The sequence below is a fragment of the Leucoraja erinacea genome, chromosome 30 (assembly GCF_028641065.1).
Source record: "Leucoraja erinacea ecotype New England chromosome 30, Leri_hhj_1, whole genome shotgun sequence".
In the NCBI taxonomy this organism is placed as follows: domain Eukaryota; kingdom Metazoa; phylum Chordata; class Chondrichthyes; order Rajiformes; family Rajidae; genus Leucoraja; species Leucoraja erinaceus.
In genome coordinates, this window is record NC_073406.1 from 3116286 (window position 1) to 3137209 (window position 20924).

The 20924-nt window shown below is 44.5% G+C and overlaps 1 protein-coding gene across 3 annotated transcripts; it reads right to left on the reverse strand.

Annotated features, from left to right (window-relative positions):
- Window positions 1-8805: 8805 nt before the first annotated feature.
- On the reverse strand, window positions 8806-20868 carry szrd1 (SUZ RNA binding domain containing 1). 3 transcript variants are annotated; one of them, XM_055659123.1, is made up of 4 exons: window positions 20674-20868; window positions 16231-16280; window positions 10541-10789; window positions 8806-9482 (listed from the first exon to the last, which is right to left on the reverse strand). In XM_055659123.1, exons 1-4 carry the CDS (start codon window positions 20851-20853, stop codon window positions 9380-9382), a joined length of 582 nt encoding a protein of 193 aa, XP_055515098.1. In that variant the 5' UTR covers window positions 20854-20868; the 3' UTR covers window positions 8806-9379. The 3 variants fall into 3 exon arrangements, with proteins under 3 accessions (XP_055515098.1, XP_055515099.1, XP_055515100.1); XM_055659124.1 differs by having other exon boundaries at window positions 20610-20754; XM_055659125.1 differs by lacking the exon at window positions 20674-20868 and adding an exon at window positions 20123-20249.
- Between the last annotated feature and the right edge of the window lie 56 nt (window positions 20869-20924).

Here is a 20924-nt window from a genome sequence, read left to right on the forward strand (position 1 = left end):
GGAAACTCAGCGGGTGCAGCAGCACCTATGGAGCGAATGAAATAGGCAACGTTTTGGGCCGAAACCCTTCTTCAGAGTATGACATTCCTTCTGGGAGAGAAGGAATGTGTGACTTTTCGGATTGATACCCTTCTTCAGAGTATTTTTGCGTCCATCTTCGGTTTAAACCAGCATGATCTTAGTTTACAAAACAGCCAAGCTGGAGTAACTCAACAGGTCAGGCAGCATCCCTGGAGAATATAGATAGGGGACGTTTCACCTTGGGGACCCTTCAGGCTCAAAATAGACCTGTATGGTTTCTTTTGGTCAAATTGCTTCAGATAATGGTTCAATTACGAAGTTTATTTCCCCGACTAATGTTGGGGTTTTCCAGATTTCTTTTACAACTATCTTGAAAACAAAGGCCCACTTTTCTTAGACTTAGATAGGAGCTTATGGATACATATTCATGCATTTACCTTTTACAGACTATGCAGAATTAGTATCTCAAGACAGCATTGTATAAAAATGTTTATGGTCAGGGACTCGGGGTGCAAAAATGTATTTTAAACGCTCAGTTAAGAGGCATGCGGATAATGAGTCATTATCACAAGTCATAGACCACAAAGTCTCATGCAGATGCTGCCCGACCCGTTACGTTACTCCAGCATTTTGTGTCTTTCTTTGGTATAAACCAGCATCTGCATTTCCTTCCTACATATTGTAACAGGTAAGCTGATCTCAGCGGTATCAGCAAATGGGACATAGTTGTCTACAGAATTATGGTGTCTTTGCAATAATGTATGATAACCTGATTAGCTCAGGCTTGAATTATGGTCATATGGTAAATGCTTGAAAGCTTTACAATAGATGTATGTTTTTCTCTGCTTACCGTAAGTTAATACTGGGTCTCAAAGATCAGATGGCTCTCAATAAATGTTCTCCTTTGCATTCATAACAGATGGGAGCAGAATTAGGCCGTTCGGCCCATTAAGTCTACTCTACTATTCAATCATGGCTGATCTATCTTACCATCTCAACCCCATTCTAATCCCTTCTCCCCATACCCTCAGACACCATTACGTAAAACTAAACTTTTGACCTTTCTCACAGAGAGTGGTGAGTCTGTGGAATTCTCTGCCTCAGACGGCGGTGGAGGCAGGTTCTCTGGATGCTTTCAAGGGAGCTAGATAGGGCTCTTAAAAATAGCGGAGTCAGGGGATATGGGGAGGAGGCAGGAACGGGGTACTGATTGGGGATGATCAGCCATGATCACGTTGAATGGCGGTGTTGGCTTGAAGGGTCGAATGGCCTACTCCTGCACCTATTCTCTAATCACAGGAGACATAACCAAAGATTGTTGTGCATTTTAGCTTTCCAATTGGCCGTGATCAACCAAAATGTTATTTTTAATTAGTTTTAGTGCATTACTTTTAAGTCTCATTTTTAAGGCAGAGCAAACTTGAAAATCTGTATTTGATCCCTTCATCCTAAAAGACAGGTCAACGTTTCATACACCTTATACAGGAAACTTTACAAGTGGTTTATTTGAAAAATATAATTAAATCCTACTTCTCCCTTCTCCTCAGACCCAATAAGAATTGGAGCTAAAATGGATGCAGTGAAGAATTCATCAAAAGAGTAAATACGACTTTCATTGAAAGTCTAGAGGTTGCTGCATTCCCTTATTTTTACTCTTGTCCTATTCGTCACAAAAATACTCTGCAATCAAATAAACGGCACTAGTTTCTTTCAGAAAATCACCAAGTCAGGGGAAAAGACACCAAAGACAAGACCAAACTGTTGAGACTAAACTTATAAAATTTTACTCAAAATATAGTTAACTTTGCCAGTCAGTTATAAACAGAAGTTGTACAGATCATATTCGGCGATCACAGACCAGAACTTTCCTTTTGCTGAATGCTGTAAGAAAATGCTGCTTTAAAAAGGAGTCCAGGTGACATCGCAGGATAAAATATAATTTTTAAAAAAGGAAAGCAGTAGCAAAAGCATCTATTTTTGATACAGATGTTTTACAGGCAATTTAAACAGTATTTGCACATCTTTCCCAGCCTTCCTGCAAATCAACTATAATAAATTCAACTGAAAAACAGCAGCCATGAACACCAAATCCCATACGTTACATTGTGTACATTGTCAGTGAATGATGACACAATACAGTGATAGACAGCTTGCCCGACAACAACATGCTGATCACAAATTAATTCCATTTAGCGACAGGCATCTTGCAGCTGTATGCATCACTCACAAGATGGCACTTGGTTGGACCCTTTAAAGGTCACAGATTTGGTGGTCTACTAAGTTCTTGCATGCAACAACCCGATAGACCACCAAAATCCCCAATTTTACAAGCTTAAAAAGCGGTAGTTTGTCCCAGAGATAGACCCAAAATGCTGGAGTAAGACAGCGGGTGAGGCAGCGTCTATGGCGACCTGAAAAGTCGGCAATTCCTTCTCTCCATAGATGCTGCCTCACCCGCTGAGTTACTCCAGCATTTTGCATCCACCTTCGATTTAACCAGCGCCTGCAGTTCTTTCTTAAACAGTTTGTCCCAGAAACACGATCCGATGGTGCCACGGCCTTCTGATTACTTGCCCCACTCAACATATATTTTTTTCCCCAGATGATAATTGATCAAACCTATGATTCTGGAGTTCCTAGATATCCAGATTTGGTTGAAACAAAGTCACAAACCAAAGCAGTGAATCACATCCATACAAAATAATAGTCAATCTTTTTCTTCATGGAGACCCTTGAAGAACCCAAATTGTACTGCCCAATTAGTCTAGTCTAGTCTAAACTATTAGAAGTATACTGTCAGTTTATGATTGTTCGGGAAATCTGAAGATCTTAAATTTTGAGATCTAAGATCTGAAGACTCAACTACAAGTCTCATAATTTGCAACATACCAGCAGGACAGTCTTTACCAGGGAAGCACTCAATCAACATGACATATAGCATAACATCCATCTGTACCTACCGAGACATTGAAACCTTCAGGAAAAGAACATGCTTAGAGATATCATTTTTCTTTTGCATATAAATGCCACGTGGGAGCAGTTTAAAGCTGCAGACATACTGAGTTTTGCCAACATTCACAACCATGGTTAGGGTTGGTAACCGAACCAACAATCAACGTAAAGTAAACCAGGTAAGGAAGGGCAAGTCCAAGACAAGTCTTGTTCTCAGAAACAGAAAAAAGGGAATGACTTAGAAAGGACGATGTTTTCTGCTTAAGTGACAAGGAAAGGAACTATCAACTGGAATAAAGCAGCATATTCTCAAAATACCCATCATATGTTTAGAAACAAGGATACCACTTTTGAACCCTTCTGGTTTGACCTACTTCATTGGCCGAATCGCTCAGCTTTAAAGAAACTCTGCAGCATTACACCAGGGAATCCATTGTGTGGCAGGGATTGGTTTAGACCATGTGAAATTTAAAACTAAAACCCGATATTTGATGGTACAATAGCAATTGTGTGAACCTCGTGAAAGTGTACAATCATGCCATTTTGTAACCCATCAGGGTTTTATGTAAAAAACAACAGGAATCGGTGGCAGGCTCTTGTATCAGTCTAATTTTTTATCATTCCATTGTTCCTTTTGTCTCTCTCTCTCTCTCTCCTACAGTCAAGTTTATACAGCTATACATGCATCTTCTGCAACACCTCCAAAGATATTCCAAGTTTACGTGATTGGCAAGTTTTTCCCCGTTAATCTGTCAGACTAAATCCAAGTGCCTTTTCATCCTTCAGATAAAACAACATGATCCAGGGTCAGAACATAGCGCTTCAGAATCTTAAGAGACATTCGGCTCATTTCTTGCTTTATCTTACACAAGGCCACACATAACTGACACACTGCAGTGGGATGCAAGAGGAACTTGTGCTGGCTTACTAGTTGGAAGCATAAATCACATTCAGTGTAACAAAGGTAACTTCTACTTGACCTGCTGGTAAAATAACAAGTGGACAATTCTAACAAATCCAGATCCTGATTTAGTAATCATCCTGTGTTCATTCAATATAGACAGATTTGATATTCTCACTAGCCATTCTAACATGCACTGTGAGACCTATAGCTATGTTACGCAGGGCAATTCTATTCAAATTCCAGGCTACAGCACTCTTTGCCGTGATTAAAAAAGACAAATAAATGCGGCAGTATAACTCTTCCAAATGCACTTTTCCAAGAGTTGCATTATCCTAGTGATCCAAACAATGCCATGTTTATTGGCAATTGCAGAGGTGGTGGTTGGGGTGGGGGTGGGCAACAAGTGACATTAGAAGTGGATACTTTAATATAACTTAAATCAAAATTAGGAATCACTAAGATTTGTCCAGCATAGCTCCAGGTTACATTCTTACAAATGTCATGACAGACATGTGATTTATTCTTCATTACCAAAGGTGAGATAAGGGAGTATTTAAAATATGAATGTCACCAAAAGGTTCCTACACCTTTTGAAAACATTCCACCCGATTGCAGGATATAGTACAGATAGCGTACCTGCCACAGAGATTTTGCCATGTCTTCTTGTAGCTCAAAATTCCTCAACACTAAGCATTTGCAGCACACAATCCCCTTTATGTCACTATGAAGATCCCAGAGTGTGTCCAGTAGCTTACAAATTCCACCCATGCATTTCATTTTACTTGTCAAAGCCCAATTGCAACTGTGGGTGGATGCTGTGGATTAAACAGAAAATGTGTTGGGGGGGGGGGGGGGGGGGGGGGGGGGGGGGGAAAAGGGGAAAAATAAAATAAAAAATCAGATCATCAGATCAGTCAATATTTGTGGAAAGGGAAACAAGTTAACAGTTGTTCACATAATGTGAATTAACAACTCTGTTTTGTGCAATTTCCTCCTTTTAACCGTACTCTTCATAAACCAGTTGTCACATTATTCAGGCGTACATGATGATACTCAACATGAACGACTTGCTAGGTCCATTTTCACTTATTTTGCTGACTTTACAATTTGTGTTTTTTTCTTTTAGGAAATAATCCCTTTAGCAAGATGCTCGAGTAAAGCCAACATCACGCATAATGCAGGTATATAAATAATCTGGCTGTGCGAGAGGCCAGATCAACTTGGTAAATAAATCACGTTTTAAAAGTTTCAATAAAGAAATTTGATCTCCAAAAGCTTGAGAAAACCCAGTAATCGGACACCGCAAAGGTAGAATTTCTTATTCAGACACCGATGTTACCCGGCGTAAGATACACTTGGAAAAAAAGAATGAAAACTTAAAAATGAATGAATAAAGGGTGCACAACTCTTAAAGCGTGGGTTTTCAACTCCCTCCCTCGACCTCCATCTGTTTGCCAACCTTGTCTCTCCCACAAGATGTGCTACTTTTACACTTGTGAAGTGAGACAATGTTTGATTTTGAGGTGAGCGATGTGAGCAGGGGGGTTTAACTGCAAGTTGGTCTCCCCTCCCCCTCGCCCCCCCTCCCATTAACAATGTAGTGCTGACTTTGATCGCTTGATCATTTTCCTACTCATTATCTCCCGCAAGTATTTTACTGGCCATTTGGGCGTACTGTTTTGTTCAGCTCCCTAACCTTCAACAAGAAACCCTTTCTGGTGCATATTTCAACCGAGAATTCTGGACGGCGCAGGCTGCAAGGACGAGTTTTGTGCCAACAAATCTAAACATAGCGTGTGCCACATTTCACTAACACTGTCCCGGACAGTGACGAGGTGGACAAGGTTTTAGTCAATTGGAGAGGTGGAATTTTACTTCTGGATCTGAGATGTGAACCAAATTTGACAAGGCGGGCCAGCCCCGAACACTATTTATTAAAGGGTTAATTTAGGACTTTCCCCATGCATTGGCACAAGAACCATTGCGAGTCCTGTCATGTAATATTGCACTAGAAATCACATGGGAGTTTTAATATCAATCTTTTTCCCCAAATCCATCGTTTAATCTGTGCTACGACCACACTCCCACTGACCTATTCCTGAGCCAAAGATGACCGTTGACCATTATAATGTTAACTGTTGTTCAGGATTGCATCCCAATTTTTTGTTTATGATATCAGATTCAATCTGCAGATGGTTTTGCTGGTGTGTGCCGCGTGCAATGTTGCTCAAGTCCATTTGCGATTGCTCTAACCCGGACAAACTGAACATGCAATCTTCCAGTCTTTTCACAGCTAGTTTCAGTCACTTTATTTTGCCCGTGCAATACCAGTTTGCAAACACACTTCTCCTCCACAATGCCCCCCCCCACCCCCCCACAAAGACAATACACCCTGCACGCATCAATTTGTCACACCGCCCTGCACACCCGTGCCAGCTTTCCAAAGTAATCTAGGATACGCGCACGTCACTGTACACTTTCTGTTTTTTTGGTTTACCTTCAAACACTTGGGCCTTGAGATCAAACACTGCAAGAAACAAAGCCAAAGCTTGATTTTAAAAACACTAGTCACCTGATTAAATATCCTGGTCAGAATTATAAAAATATTACTTGCTTGAACTGATCCCGTACTTTAAAAACAAAACAATTTCCACCTCTTTGGAGGAATGCAAATCACCCCCCACTCCCCAGCTGCCCCCCCCCCCCCCCCCCCCCCCCCCCCCCCAGTACTCACCTTCATCTTTCATAAGGGCATTTACTCATTCTAGAAATGGTTCTCTCTGTATTCCCTTGGCATACTGAACCATGAACACCAGGTTTACCCGACTAGGTGGTGGCGGGAAACGAAAGCAGCAGGATGATAATCCACCCCTTTGCCCCCTTTATTTAACCCAACACCCATTGGAGAAAACAGCCCTACACTTGAAGGTAGACACAAAATGCTGGAGGAACTCAGCGGGTGAGGCAGCATCTAGGGAGAGAAGGAACAGGTGACGTTTGGGGTCTCGACCTGAAACGTCACCCGTCGTCCGTTCTCGCCAGAGACGCTGCCTCACCCGCTGAGTTACACCACCATTTTGTGTCGACCTTCGATTTTACCAGCATCTGCAGTCCTTTCTTACACTGCAGGTACACTTGGGCCGTTGCAGAGAGCTGACGTATTATACAAGCCTTTCTAGCTTGTATACCACACCACATAGTGTGTTGACTCACAGAACCAGTGTGGAGGGGAGGGGGCGGGGGATGGGATTCAGCCACACAATCATTGACAGAATGGAGAGAGTCCCAGGCAATCATTTCAATTGGGCCAATTTCAGGAATACCAGAGTTTAGAACAAGGCAGTGCACTGACACGTCAGTGTGCGCGAAAACATCTCATCGATTTACCAACAACCAAAACCTGAGAGGAAGCTACGCAGGAAAAAATATAGATATTAGTTTGGGATTTAACACAATTGCCCGGGTATAACTGAATATTGTCCTTTAAAATACTTCTACGGACTGAAAATCTTGCAGTTTTTAAAACTATGACCACTAGTAGCATTTGAAGCCTAGTCAACCTCAGACCAAATCAATTGTGCCGAGTTAGACACCCCAGTCAAATACACTGATAGTTGTTACGCTGCAAGGCTGGCTACTACGCTAGCAGCTGTTTAGGAGCGAGACAGCTCATTCCCCCCCCCCCCCCCCCCCCACGAAGCACTGGCTGAAAAATGTACCAGACTTCATTCATCTCGTCCGCATTCTCCTCCCCCCCCCCCCCCCCCCCCCCCCCCACACAAAAGCAGATTTTGTTCGCAGGCAGACATACACAGAATGTACATATACACAAATACATACACGTGCGCACATGTGCGCGCAAACACGAGACACGTGGCTGCATCAGCTTGCGTGCGAGCCACAACGGAAAACAAAAACACACACGTGCCCTTTTAACGTTAGATGGATCTAGAAAGTTTTCCTCAAATCGTAGAAAATAAAGGCAACGCCTTGGAAACAAAAAAAACCATTAAGAGTATGTACTAGTGATGGGCCATAACTGCAACGCCTTGCCTTGCTTAGTGTCTTACAGCAGGGTGCAGACTGCACACAAGCACTAGAACGGAGCCAAAGTACCAGAGCCTTAGGTTCCACTAATTGACCTCAAAGCCTTCCAACTTTCCCCGAGGAACATTGATTTTAATTGGAGCCATCTCATTTCCCTTCTTATAAAGTTTCCATTTATTTCTGTCCCTCTCGCTTTCCTCCTCCACACAAAACCAGGGAGGTTTTCAGACAGAGCACCTCTGAAGACCTGCCCAGTTTCCGCTGACGTTACTGCCCTCCGCTGAACGGCGGTAGGAGCGGCATTAACCGTCAGCATGGCCCGTGCCATAACATCCTCTTTTTTAAAAAGAAAAAGATTTTCTACTACTGCAAGTTATACCTATCCTGCAGGTTGTATCAAAAAACCAACACACATAAAGCATGGCTGGTGAATTTGAGCATAAGGCAGTGTTGGAATAAGATCACATGACTACAACGTAATGCACTAGACACCTCAAGTGCTACTCCAGCGGGCCATATTTTAATCTCACCATTGCATATGTTTTCGATGCAAAACTAAAACCCGATGGTCAGCTGGAATTTCGATGCATCAGTTAACCTCCCTCGGGCGTGAGATATTGTAACATTCATGGCCTCTGTTAGAGCTCCTCTCTTTTCCTCACTCCCCCCCTCTCCTCACCCTGCGACCAGTTTTCCGTCACATAACGGACGTGCTCTCCTACTCTTGAAGGGAGGACAAGTATCTGGCAGGAACCAGGTCACCGACAGAAGCCGTGACCCTTAGTGCATCTCCTGGTTCGCTGTGCCAAACAGCCCAAGCCGGCAGTCCACAATCCGTTCGTGGACCACTTCATCTTCCTGTCCCGTTTTCTCTAGTTAGATGTTTTGAAGACATTTTATTTCATATACGACCTACAATAAATAACTTTTAAAATGGGTGCATTTCTGATGGTGGTTTTTAAAAAAAAAAAACATAAATCGCCTAGCAAGGTATGTAACCTTGGGCAACTATTCTGCACTAATGGATCAGATGGGAAGAGACCAAAAGAATTCTTTGAAGCGTAGTACGAAAAAAAAAACATAGCACCCATCACTAATACATAGTCAAATTCTTTTCTGAAATTAAAAGATAAACTATTGAACATTCTGAAACAGTATTATTGCTGGAGCAGATTTTCTGATTAGAAATGGCACACAATATATTCTTGGCCAGTCTGATTGCAAGAAACCTCCCCTTCATGGTTTCGTTGAAGAGCTCACAGCAGTGTGCCAACCACAGTGGGCGGGACAGGGGTATCACAGTGCACGAGGAGAAAGGTCACAGTGGGCGGAGCAAAGGGGATCACAGTGTAAGGAGCAGAGCAGGTCCTCTGCTTGAGTCCGTTCTCTCTGTCCAACACTGCACGCTCAGTCATGGAGAGCTCCGTTTTACAAAGCGGCTCGCTGGCGCACGTTTTATCTGCGTTGCTTGAAGCCTTGTGTGCCGTCAGGACCCAGGGGCTGGCGGATTATACTGCTCTGCTGCCGGTTCTCATCCAGCTGGGTGATCCTGGTTGGCCTGGAAAGCAAAGATTTACACTTTAGGGTTGTTAGTGCTAATATTGTTCTTCACAAGTTATAGCAGTAGAATTAGGACGTTCGGTCCATTGAGTCCACTCCGCCATTCAATCATGGCTGATCTCTGCCTCCCAATCCCATTTTCCTGCCTTCTCCCCATAACCCTCGACACCTATTATAATCAAGAATTTGTCTAAATATCTCTGCCTTAATAGCCACTGACTTGGCCTCCACAGCCCTCAGTGGCAATGAGTTCCACAGATTAACTACCCTCTGACTAAAGAAGTTCTTCCTCACCTCTTTTCTAAAAGAGCGCCCTTTAATACTGAGGCTGTGACATTGGTCCTTGACTCTCCCACCAGTGGAAATATTCTATCCACATCCACTGTATCTATGCCTTTCATTATTCTGCAGGTTTCAATGAGGTACTAATTTTTTGTTCACTGATACAACTAGGGTTCAGAAAACTAGATTAGACTCTCAATTTTAAGAGTAAAAACACAAAGCGCAGAATTTGGGCAAAATCTTCACAGTTCAATAATTGAGGATGGAGCAAAGACTGATAACTTTTTTTTTTTTTTTTAAACATTAATTTTCATGATTTTGACAGGACCAGTATTTATTTCCCATCCCTCATTGCCCCCGAGAAGGTAGTGATGAAGAGTTGTAGTAATGGTGCTTCCATGGGGGACAGTTTCATGATTTACACCCAACGATGAAGGAGGTGGCGCAGCGGTAGAGTTGCTGCCTCTCAGCGGCAGAGACCCGGGTTAGATCCTGACTATGGGTGCTTGTCTGTATGGAGTTTGCATATTCTCCCCGCCGACTTGGTGGGCCAAAGGGCCTGTTTCCGCGCTGTACCTTTAAATTAAGCTATTTCTGTACACCTGCTAATCGGGGATGTGGGCATGGCAATACTTTACTATAGAGTGTTTGCAAGAAAAGATTTTCACTATGCGTTTGCCAGTGACAATATAACAACGATATACGACTAGCGGTTGAACTGTGCAGAGTTTGACAATGGCAGGCTAAGGGATGCTCTAAATGGTTGCTGTTTACTTGTCGGGGTTGGCTTTATCCTCCTCTTCAGGGCTCGCACTGCCGAGGATCCTCTTGCGTGCCTCCGCATATTCAGCTTCTCTCTGAGCCAGTGACTTGACCTGCGGCAGGGGCCTGGTGGCAGAGAGCGGCGTGTTCACCACTCCGTTACTCGTCGGTCTCTTCAGGATGCGGATCTGTGGGGTGCAGGGCGTCGGGTGCAAGTCGTCCTGGATGACGATGGGAACTTTAGGTGCCAGCTTCGGTTTCCTGTTTAAATATGAAAACAAAAAGCATGCAGTTTTATTTACCCCGTTCAAACGCATCGTGAAATGCGACATGTGCGCCAGGAGAGTCGGCGGAGGCAATAGTTACGGCCAGCGGGCGGCCGGCCGGAACGCAGGGAAGGGTTGACGGCTGCAGGCGTAGCCTGGAATCATCCGAAGAAGCTGTGTGGGCTGGTGGTGGCGGTGAATGTTGTAGATCCAGCCTGGAAGCAGTCAGGCGTAGGAAGGAACTGGAGATGCTGGTTTACACCGAAGATAGACACACACACACACACACACACACACAATGCTGGCGTAAACATAGAACATAGGTACAGGAGTAGGCCATTCGGCCCTTCGAGCCTGCACCGCCATTCAATGTGATCATGGCTGATCATCCAACTCAGTATCCCGTACCTGCCCTCTCTCCATACCCCCTGATCCCTTTAGCCACAAGGGCCACTATTTAACTCCCTCTTAAATATAGCCAATGAACCGGCCTCAACTACTTTCTGTGGCAGAGAATTTCACAGATTCACCACTCTGTGTGAAATTTTTTTTCCCTCATCTCGGTCATAAAAGACTTCCCCCTTATCATTAAACTGTGACCCCTTGTTCTGGACATCCCCAACATCGGGAACAATCTTCTTGCATCTAGCCTGGCCAACCCCTTAAGAATAACTCAGCGGGATAGGCGGGCTGCATCTCTGGAAAGAAGGAATGGGTGACGTTTCGGGTCGAGACCCTTCTTCAAGCAGTCATGGTGGCGTCGGCAGCCATGGCTGATCAAGAATCAAGTGTAATAGAACCTGCCAACTTGATGACATCTAGAAATAAATGCTGCGGTAACAAAGCAAACGCAACACGCAAAGAACCGGTCAATGCTGCCACCACTGCCCTTATTATCAAAATACTCTTGAAGGGTCTCGACCCGAAACATCGCCTATTTCCTTCGCTCCATAGATGCTGCCTCACCCGCTGAGTTTCTCCAGCAATTTTGTCTACCCTGGCTAAATAAATGACATTTTGAGGTAACAAAGACAAGGTGGAGTTGCTGAATCAGGCAGGCTGAGGCATCGATTCAGAACAGCCTTGTTCTATGTCCACCTTTCTCGTTTTTGTTGCCTCAATACAAATCAAAGAGAACGGCATGGTGACACCAAATAACTCCAAGATGAGGTTTAGAGAAGGAGGCTTTCTCGAGCCTGAAGAAGGGTCTCGGCCCGCAGCTTCACCCAAACCCTCTCCAGAGATGCTGCTTGACCCGCTGAGTTTCTCCAGCATCGTGTGTCTACCCAGGCTTTCTTTACAACTCGTATTCAGCCATTACAGTGGCTCAGCAACTCCCCCTCCCATTCCCAGATCTCTCTGTCCTGGGTCCCCTCCATTGCCAGAGCGAGCAACACCGGAAATTGGCGGAACAGCACCTCATATTCCGCTTGGGGAGCCTGCATCCGGGGGCATGAACATTGAATTCTCCCAATTTTGTTAGCCCTTGCTGTCTCCTCCCCTTCCTTAGCGCTTTAGCTGTCTCCTCCCATCCCCCAGCCCTCGGGCTCCTCCTCCCTTTTCCTTCCTTCTCCCCGCCACCCCCTATCAGTCTGAAGAAGGGTTTCGGCCCGAAACGTTACCTATTTCCTTCGCTCCATAGATGCTGCTGCACCCACTGAGTTTCTCCAGCATGTTTGTGTACCTTTCTTTACAACTGTCTGTTTCCATTTTATTTTAATGCTGCTATTTATACCACTGCCTCTGTTTATCTGATTCTGAAACTCATCCAAGTCTGTTACTGACACCCATTACATTTTTATCTCCAACCGAACTGCAGTGACTCACTTTGTGATTATAGACAGAAAATGACCCCAGCCCATCCATCTACAACCCTGATTTAAATTGGAAGTCCCTCTGAATGTCCCACAGTCACTACTCAAACACACGTCGAGCAGCAAATCTTTCATTCTAGCTGACTTTGCACTTATACCACCAAGGAACGATCTAGCAGCCAAACACAATGCTCTTTTAATTTCTGGTTCCCAAGGGATCAACAGAACCCTCGGAATATATGTTTAAGAAGGAACTGCAGATGCTGGAACAATCGAAGGCAGACAAAAACCTTCTTCAGTTTGAAGAAGGGTCTCGACCCGAAACGTCACCCATTCCTTCGCTCCATAGATGCTGCCTCACCCGTTGAGTTTCTCCAGCATTTTTGTCTACCTCGTAATATATTCACAGTGCCAATGTATCCTTATTTACCAATATATTTGTTATAGGAATAAACCGCTGAGTTACTCCAGCATTTTGTGTCTACCTTCGATTTTTACCAGCATCTGCAGTTCCTTCTTACACACTTGATTTTCAACAAAGATATTTCTGTGTAGGAAAGAACAGCAGTTTTGGGTTAAAGGCTGTAAAAGCTGGGCCAGATTGTGTAAGAACTCTTTTGTACACTGACGTAGTTTCACAAAACTCTTCACATCAAAAACAACTAACACCAATGCAGCGTTAATAATAATTTAATCACAGTCTATGCAAATCTTCAAAGCATAAAATCTTAGAACGTGCAGTATAAACATGTCGGACGCGTTACTGTCTCAAACTGGGCCAAATGAAACTCGTCTCAATGTCAACATGGATGTGACAGAAGAAGATATTTGTGAAGGATTTAATTAACCCTCGCTGCCCGCAGACCTTTATCAGTGAAAGAACATGCGTAAAAACCACAATTCAGATAACCACCAGAACTTGCTGATATCCAACTTGCATCAGACTATAGACACAAAAAGCTGGAGTAGCTTAGTGAGTCAGACAGCACCTCTGGGGAAAAGGAATAGGTGACGTTTCAGGCCAAGACACTTGCATCAGACTATCACGACAGAAAAAACCCAGTGGATTTCCCCTGAGGATCTAAATTGAAGAACCCGAATCAGATTTTCCTATCGTTTCATCTTGTGGTAACAAGAGCTGGGGTTTACCACCAAATCTTGACTACCATTCATTTGAGCTTCAAAAAAAAACTTCAACAGCAAAAATCATTGCCCTTAAGCCCGATCCCATCACCTTGACGAACGTTTCCAGTGACCACACAACGGAACTCCAACTTTTCAGTTCTTCCCACACAGAGGAAGAAGAGTCAAGGTGCGGCGACACAAAGATATGATGCAGAGAATAATCCTAAACACCACTGTGACGCGCCACTAATTGAACATTAATTTAGCCAGCTTACAGACAAAGTATTTCTGAATAGTCAAGTTATAATGCAAGAAACATGAATGCCGATTGAGTGGAGCAAGTTTGCACAAAATACAGTGTCATGACCACCAATAATTAACATCACAAAACCAAACAGAGATAAACATTGGAGATAGATAAAAATGCTGGAGAAACTCAGCGGGTGAGGCGGCATCTATGGAGCAAAGGAAATAGGCGACGTTTCGGGTCGAGAACCTTCTTCAGACTAAACATTGGAGGGGTCCCCAAGGAGAGCACTTCTGTTCTTTAGAGCAAGGTCATAAAAATAGCAGTCAGGGGATATTGGGAGAAGGCAGGAACAGGGTACTGATTGGGGATGATCAGCCATGATCACATTGAACGGCGGTGCTGACTCGAAGGGCCAAGTGGCCTACTCCTGCACCTGTTGTCTATAAGGCCACGTAATAGGAGCAGAATTAGGCCATTCGGCCCATCAAGTCTACTCCACCATTCAATCATGGCTGATCTAACTCTCCCTCCTAACCCCATTCTCCTGCCTTCTCCCCCGTAACCCCTGGCACCCAGTGGTGCTATGAAATTCTCTTTCCTGTTCAACTTAGGACAGGGGACCTCAGCTCCCCAAAATGGCATGGCCAACAAAGCAGCAGCCCCTTATTGCCACAGCGATATATCAGCCAAGACATTGATGTTCAAGTCTCTAGAAAAGCACTTAAAACTACACAGCCTTCCCATGCAGATGACAATGGCACTAACTGAACCAGGGTTTCACACCCAAAGATTAGGATTTAAACTGGTGAACAGCAAAGGCAAACAATATTAGGAAGAGTAGTTAAGAAAATACAAATTAGAACCAAGTTCTTAAGGGGTTGGACAGGCTTTTTGCAAGAAGATCGTTCCCGATGTTGGGAAGTCCAGAACAAGGGGTGACAGTTTAAGGATAAGGGGGAAATCTTTTAGAACTGAGATGAGAAATATTTTTTTTCACATGGTGAATCTGTGGAATTCTCTGCCACAGAAAGTAGTTGAGGCCAGTTCATTGGCTATATTTAAGAAGGAGTTAGATGTGGCCCTTGTGGCTAAAGAGATCAGGGGGTATGGAGAGAAGGCAGGTACAGGATACCGAGTTGGATGATCAGCCATGATCATATTGAATGGCTCGAAGGGCCTAATGGCCTATTCCTGCACCTATTTTTTATGTTTCCAAGTGACATAGCAGAGATTAAAAGCATCTTTGAACTAGCTAGTGCCTGGGTAAATGTAAGGTGTTAGACAAGTCTTAAAAAGCAGAATAGATTGACAAGTCTTAAAAAGCAGAATAGATTGTTGTTCAAGAAAAGATGTAGTGCAGCAGTAGAGTTGCTGCCATAATGCCAGAGACCTGGGTTCGACCCCGAGCAAGGGTTCTGTCTGTACGGAGCTTGTACATTCCACCCGTGACCTGCGTGGGTTTTCTCTGGGGAGTTTTCAGTTTCCTCCCACGCTGCAAAGTTGTAGAGAGAGGTTTGTAGGTTAAATGACTTTGGTAAAATTGTAAATTGTTACGAATGCGTTTAGGATTGTGTTTGTATGCGGGGATCGCTGGTGGGCTCGGACTGGGTGGGCTGGAGGGCCTGTTTCAGCGCTGTATCTCCAAACTAAACTAATATAAGTGCTACGTTCAAGAAGGAACTGCAGATGCTGGAAAAATCAAAGGTAGACAAAATTGCTGGAGAAACCCAGCGGGTGTGGCAGCATCTATGGAGCGAAGGAAATAGGCAACGTTTCGGGACCGAAACGTTGCCTATTTCCTTTGCTCCATAGATGCTGCCACACCCGCAGGGTTTCTCCAGCAATTTTGTCCACCTAATAAAAGTGCTATGGCAGCTAAGAAGAGTGGTGAATCTCTGGAACTCTCTGCCACAGAGGGTAGTTGAGGCCAGTTCATTGGCTATATTTAAGAGGGAGTTAGATGTGGCCCTTGTGGCCAAGGGGGTCAGAGGGTATGGAGAGAAGGCAGGTACGGGATACTGAGTTGGATGATCAGCCATGATCATATTAAATGGCGGTGCAGGCTCGAAGGGCCGAATGGCCTACTCCTGCACCTAATTTCTATGTTTCTATGTTTCTAAATGATCGAGGCAGAAAGAAGCTGGTACAGGTACTTTCAAAAGTTATATTCAGACAGGCGATTACTAGTCAAACCAGGAGGGGGAGCCAATAAATAATCATGAACAAGTTAAAAAAAAAAGTCCTTACTTTTCCTTCTGCTGGATCTTTAGCTTTGCTTCCAGCCGTCGATCGATCTCCTGCAAGAGAGAGGTGAACACAGGTGCGCAATAAAACAATGAGCAATGAACACCTGGCACAAATAGATGGACATAAATGGCCGGTCAAGCAAGGAGTTGCTGGATATTAAAAAATGTCAAAGCAGTCAAGCAAATACACCAAACTGAAAACAGAGCCAAGGGAACAGGAACAGGCGACTGCTAACTTAAACTGCCACCACTTATGTCGTGACCAAGATTGACACACCTACATCCAAAGGTGGGCTTCTGTGCAATAGTTTGATAGAACCATTTCAAGTGTTCAAGTGAGTTTATTGTCATGTGTCCCTGATAGGACAATGAAATTCTTGCTTTGCTTCAGCACACAGGACATAGTAGGCATTTACTACAAAACAGATCAGTGTGTCCATATACCATTATATAAATATATACACACAGACATGAATAAACTGATAAAGTGCAAATAACAGATAATGGGTTATTAATAATCAGAGTTTTGTCCGAGCCAGGTTTAATAGCCTGATGGCGGGAGCGGGGGGGGGGGGGGGGGGGGGGGGGGGGGGGGGGGGGGGTAGCTATTCCTGAATCTGGTCGTTGCAGTCTTCAGGCTGCCTTTGGGCTTTGGATTTATTTTAAAACGGAAAATGAAAGTGATATCGGAGGCAGCAACAAAACCATTGAATGTTTGCTACTGTTATTGCTAAATACTGCAGATTTCTGGACTGGTGCCGGAAATCTTTGGCAGAATTCTCTCTCAACCTCACACAGCACCAACTGGACATCAAAGATCCTAATGGAGTTTGCTGTGATATCCTCACCGTGTTTCATTCCAGTTGAAGTCAAGCCCTCACACATGGGCTGCACAATCAACAACTCTGCAGATGGTGTAAATGTTCCCTTAAATCACTGCTCCCAGACATGACAAAACAAAAAGATCAAATCAGGAACTACAGATGGTGGTTTACAAATAAAAGACAAAATGCTGGAGTAACTCAGCGGGCCAGGCAGCATCTGTGGAGAACGTGGAAAGGTAACGCTTTGGGTCAGGACTCTTCTTCAGACTGATTGTGGTGGAGGAAGGGAGTTGGGAAAGGAGGGGCAGGACAAAGCCTAGCAAGTTTTAGGTGGAAATACAAGGAACAACAGATGCTGGTTTATACTAAAGGTAAGACAAAATGCTGGAGTAAATCAGCAGGTCAAGTAGTCTCTCTGCAGAACATGAATAGGTGATGATTCAGGTCCCGAGCCAAAACATCACCTATCCATGTTCTCCAGAGATGCAGCCTAACTGGTTGACTTACTCCAGCATTTTGTACCCCTATCTTAAGAAACAGATGGATACAGGTAGGGATAGGGGGTGGAGTGGGCATGCACAAGTGCGTGTCTGTGTGTGACTTTCAATGAATGAATAGCACCTCATATTTTGCTTGGGCAGTTTACACCCCAGTGGTATGAACACTGACCTCCAATTTCAGATAGTCCTTGCTTTCTCCCTCCTTCCCCTGCCCAGCTGATGGTCTGCACCCCAGGCCACTATTGAGCCCCCTTCCCCGTTTTACTTTTTCGCCAGAGAGAGATGAACAATTTTCCACTCGTGGAAACATCCTCTCCATATCCACACCTATTATCACTAGATTATCAAACACCACCAGAATAAATCGACTAGCTATTCATCCAATAGCCATTTCAGAATCTTACTGCATGGAAACTATCCATCAAATGTGTTCAACAGCAGTCACTGCACTGAGTCATTTCAAGTCACCCAATTCTATAAAATGCATCGTTTTGCAACTGTAATAAAATATTGCTCTCTCATCAATTCTTTTACACATCGAGAAATAATAAAATAAAAATAATGGCTAAGGAGTGGTGCTCTCTCTCTCTTTTTATAATGACATTTCAGTTCTATTTTTATGGAAACTATTATGATCAATGCTCCTTTCAATGTCTGTGAAGAAATCAAAGGATGTGCTATAATAAAAAGGCAATACTGTAGTCACAAAATGTTTGAATCGGTGCCAAAGTTGCAAGCATCTCTGGATAGAACAAATAAAGTATAGGTGTAAATGCCCAAAACTTTAAACTGCCACATTTATTTTAAAGTATTTTCAACTTCACTAAGTTGTTTTATATTATAATCAGCCTTCAACCTCTGCAGATATTGTTTCTGTAAAACTTGGAGAATACAACGACAAACTCTTCCAGAGCTCTTATGAGAATAATCAATGTACAGAAAGAAGAATAAAGCTGAATGTCTTACAAACAAGCAAAATAGATCATGTTGAGTTTAGGATCACGTGTATCGAGGTACAGTGAAAAGCTTATGTTGCGTGCTAACCAGTCCATTTTTTTCTTGCAACCGGTAGGATTGTGCTGCAGGAAATCATGAGGCCACAAAGCTTGCACTATAGTTATTGATATTCAAACATAAATGGAGTAATATCAATAATGCCTTTAATCAAGTAGGTTAATTGGCATAGCAAATGTAAATATTTTCCCCAGTAGATGTAGGATCGTGTTAACGGGATTGCCGGTCGGTGCCGACCCAGTGGGCTGAAGGGCCTGTTTCCACGCTGTATCTTTAAACAAAACTAAAGTAGGTTTTATCCATTTTAAAGCTGGTCACTTTGTCAAGATGTCAGGGTATCAATGAAGAGGAGCGCACACTGCCAAACGATGTAAATGGATGCTATGATCACCATTGAAAGGACCTGTGATCCCAGTTGTCACACCCCAAACGGTCTGGTGTAAAAATATTTCACCTGTGAAAATTCTCTTAAATGTCCAGGGTTCTTGAATATGACGTTATAACATACACTGCCATACTCAATATATTCTCTTCATTCTATTTCATTTTCTAGCCTTTTCATTTACTTCCACACTTGTGACATCCTGCCGCATTTCTCTTCGCCATTCACTCAAGCTCTTCAATTTAGAAAGTACACTGGTACTGGTTCATACATGATAGGAACAGAATTAGGCCATTCGACCCATCAAGTCTACTCCGCCATTCAATCATGGCTGATCTATCTATTAGAAACATAGAAATTAGGTGCAGGAGTAGGCCATTCGGCCTTTCAAGCCTGCACCGCCATTCAATATGATCATGGCTGATCATCCAAGCCAGTATCCCGTACCTGCCTTCTCTCCATACCCCCTGATCCCCTTAGCCACAAGGGCCACATCTAACTCCCTCTTAAATATAGCCAATGAACTGGCCTCAACTACCCTCTGTGGCAGAGAGTTCCAGAGATTCACCACTCTCTGCGTGAAAAAAAGTTCTTCTCATCTCGGTTTTAAAGGATTTCCCCTTTATCCTTAAGCTGTGACCCCTTGTCCTGGACTTCCCTAACATCGGGAACAATCTTCCTGCATCTAGCCTGTCCAACCCCTTAAGAATTTTGTAAGTTTCTATAAGATCCCCTCTCAATCTTCTAGAGAGAATTAGTAAGATCTGCTGAAATATCTTCTGGACATGAATAATTGCACAGACTTCAACAGCAAGATACGAGAGGGCACTGTACTACAAAACAAATTGAAGTTATTACATGACACTGAATATGTGGAAAAGGCTAATTTGTTTCAGAACTCAAGCAATAGGTGTCGATTTGCTATCAGCTAAATTACATAAAGTTTACAATATTTAAACACCCAAACTCACCGCTGTCCTGACCCAAACAGCAGAACTTAAACCATTATTTACATACGAGATGCCTGGCTTTCTATTTTAGCTATACTAACTGGGGTGAATTATTGTACTACCCTCACCTTACCCCAGGAAAGTGTCCGTCTAGTGCTGGGAGTTGCCGGCAAAGTGCGCGCCTACGGCTACACTCATTACATTATATTATATTACATATTACCTCCATTGGTCTGGAATCCGCTTCACTCGCTTCCAATGCCTTTTCTGGTTATGTGTAAGAAGGAACTGCAGATGCTGGTTTCGGGGCATTTACTCTTCTCCCTCCCGTTGGCAGCACACACACGCTCTCCAGTGAGAAGGCGGTGACTGCGAGCCTGTGTCCAGGCCTTGGGGCTTTACTCCTTCCCTCCCACGCCCTCCCTTCACTCCCCTCCCCTCACTCCTCTCTCCCCTCCCCTCACTCCTCTACCTCCCCCACGCCGCTGCCTGCCCGCTGGGCCGGGCCTCCCCACACTCATGGCCCCGACCCTTTTAACTGTTGCACACACACACACGCCGCTCCTGCCCAACTCCTGGCCCTCGCCCCGTAGTTTAACCGCCTCCACAGAGGGAGGGAGGGGGGGAGGGGAAGCTGGAGCCGCGGTCTCCCCGTGGCGTGGCGTGGCCTAGCCTCCCGTGCCGTGCCGTGCCAGCCCCACGCTGCTTACCCCGCTGTCGGCCGCTTCCTCCCAATTATCCGCGATTTCCTCATCTTCCATTTTAGCCGCTCACCTCCCTGGGCCCCGCCGCCGGCCGAACAGCGCATGCGCCGGCTCCCTCCCTCCCAGCCGCGCGCAGGCGCAGACGGCGCCAAAGTGCCGCCCAGGTGCCCGGGGATCTCCCGCATGCGCAGTCGCGTCTTAGCTCAGCGGGCCGTGACGTAATGGCGGGAGGGGCCGGGTTCTCCCGCATGCGCAGTCGTGCCCGCCTCAACGCGAAGGGGCGGAGCTAGTAAACTCCCATGACGTTGAGGGGGCGGGGGG

Excerpts from the sequence above, each read along its gene's own strand:
- szrd1 (XM_055659123.1), bottom strand. The coding sequence starts at position 20,853 with ATGCGGGAGAACCCGGCCCCTCCCGCCATTACGTCACGGCCCGCTGAG. Across the intron at positions 10,790-16,230 it reads AAGATCCAGCAGAAGGAAAA|GAAACCGAAGCTGGCACCTA; the intron begins GTAAGGACTTTT and ends ATATTTAAACAG. Across the intron at positions 9,483-10,540 it reads GATAAAGCCAACCCCGACAA|GCCAACCAGGATCACCCAGC; the intron begins GTAAACAGCAAC and ends TTTGCTTTCCAG.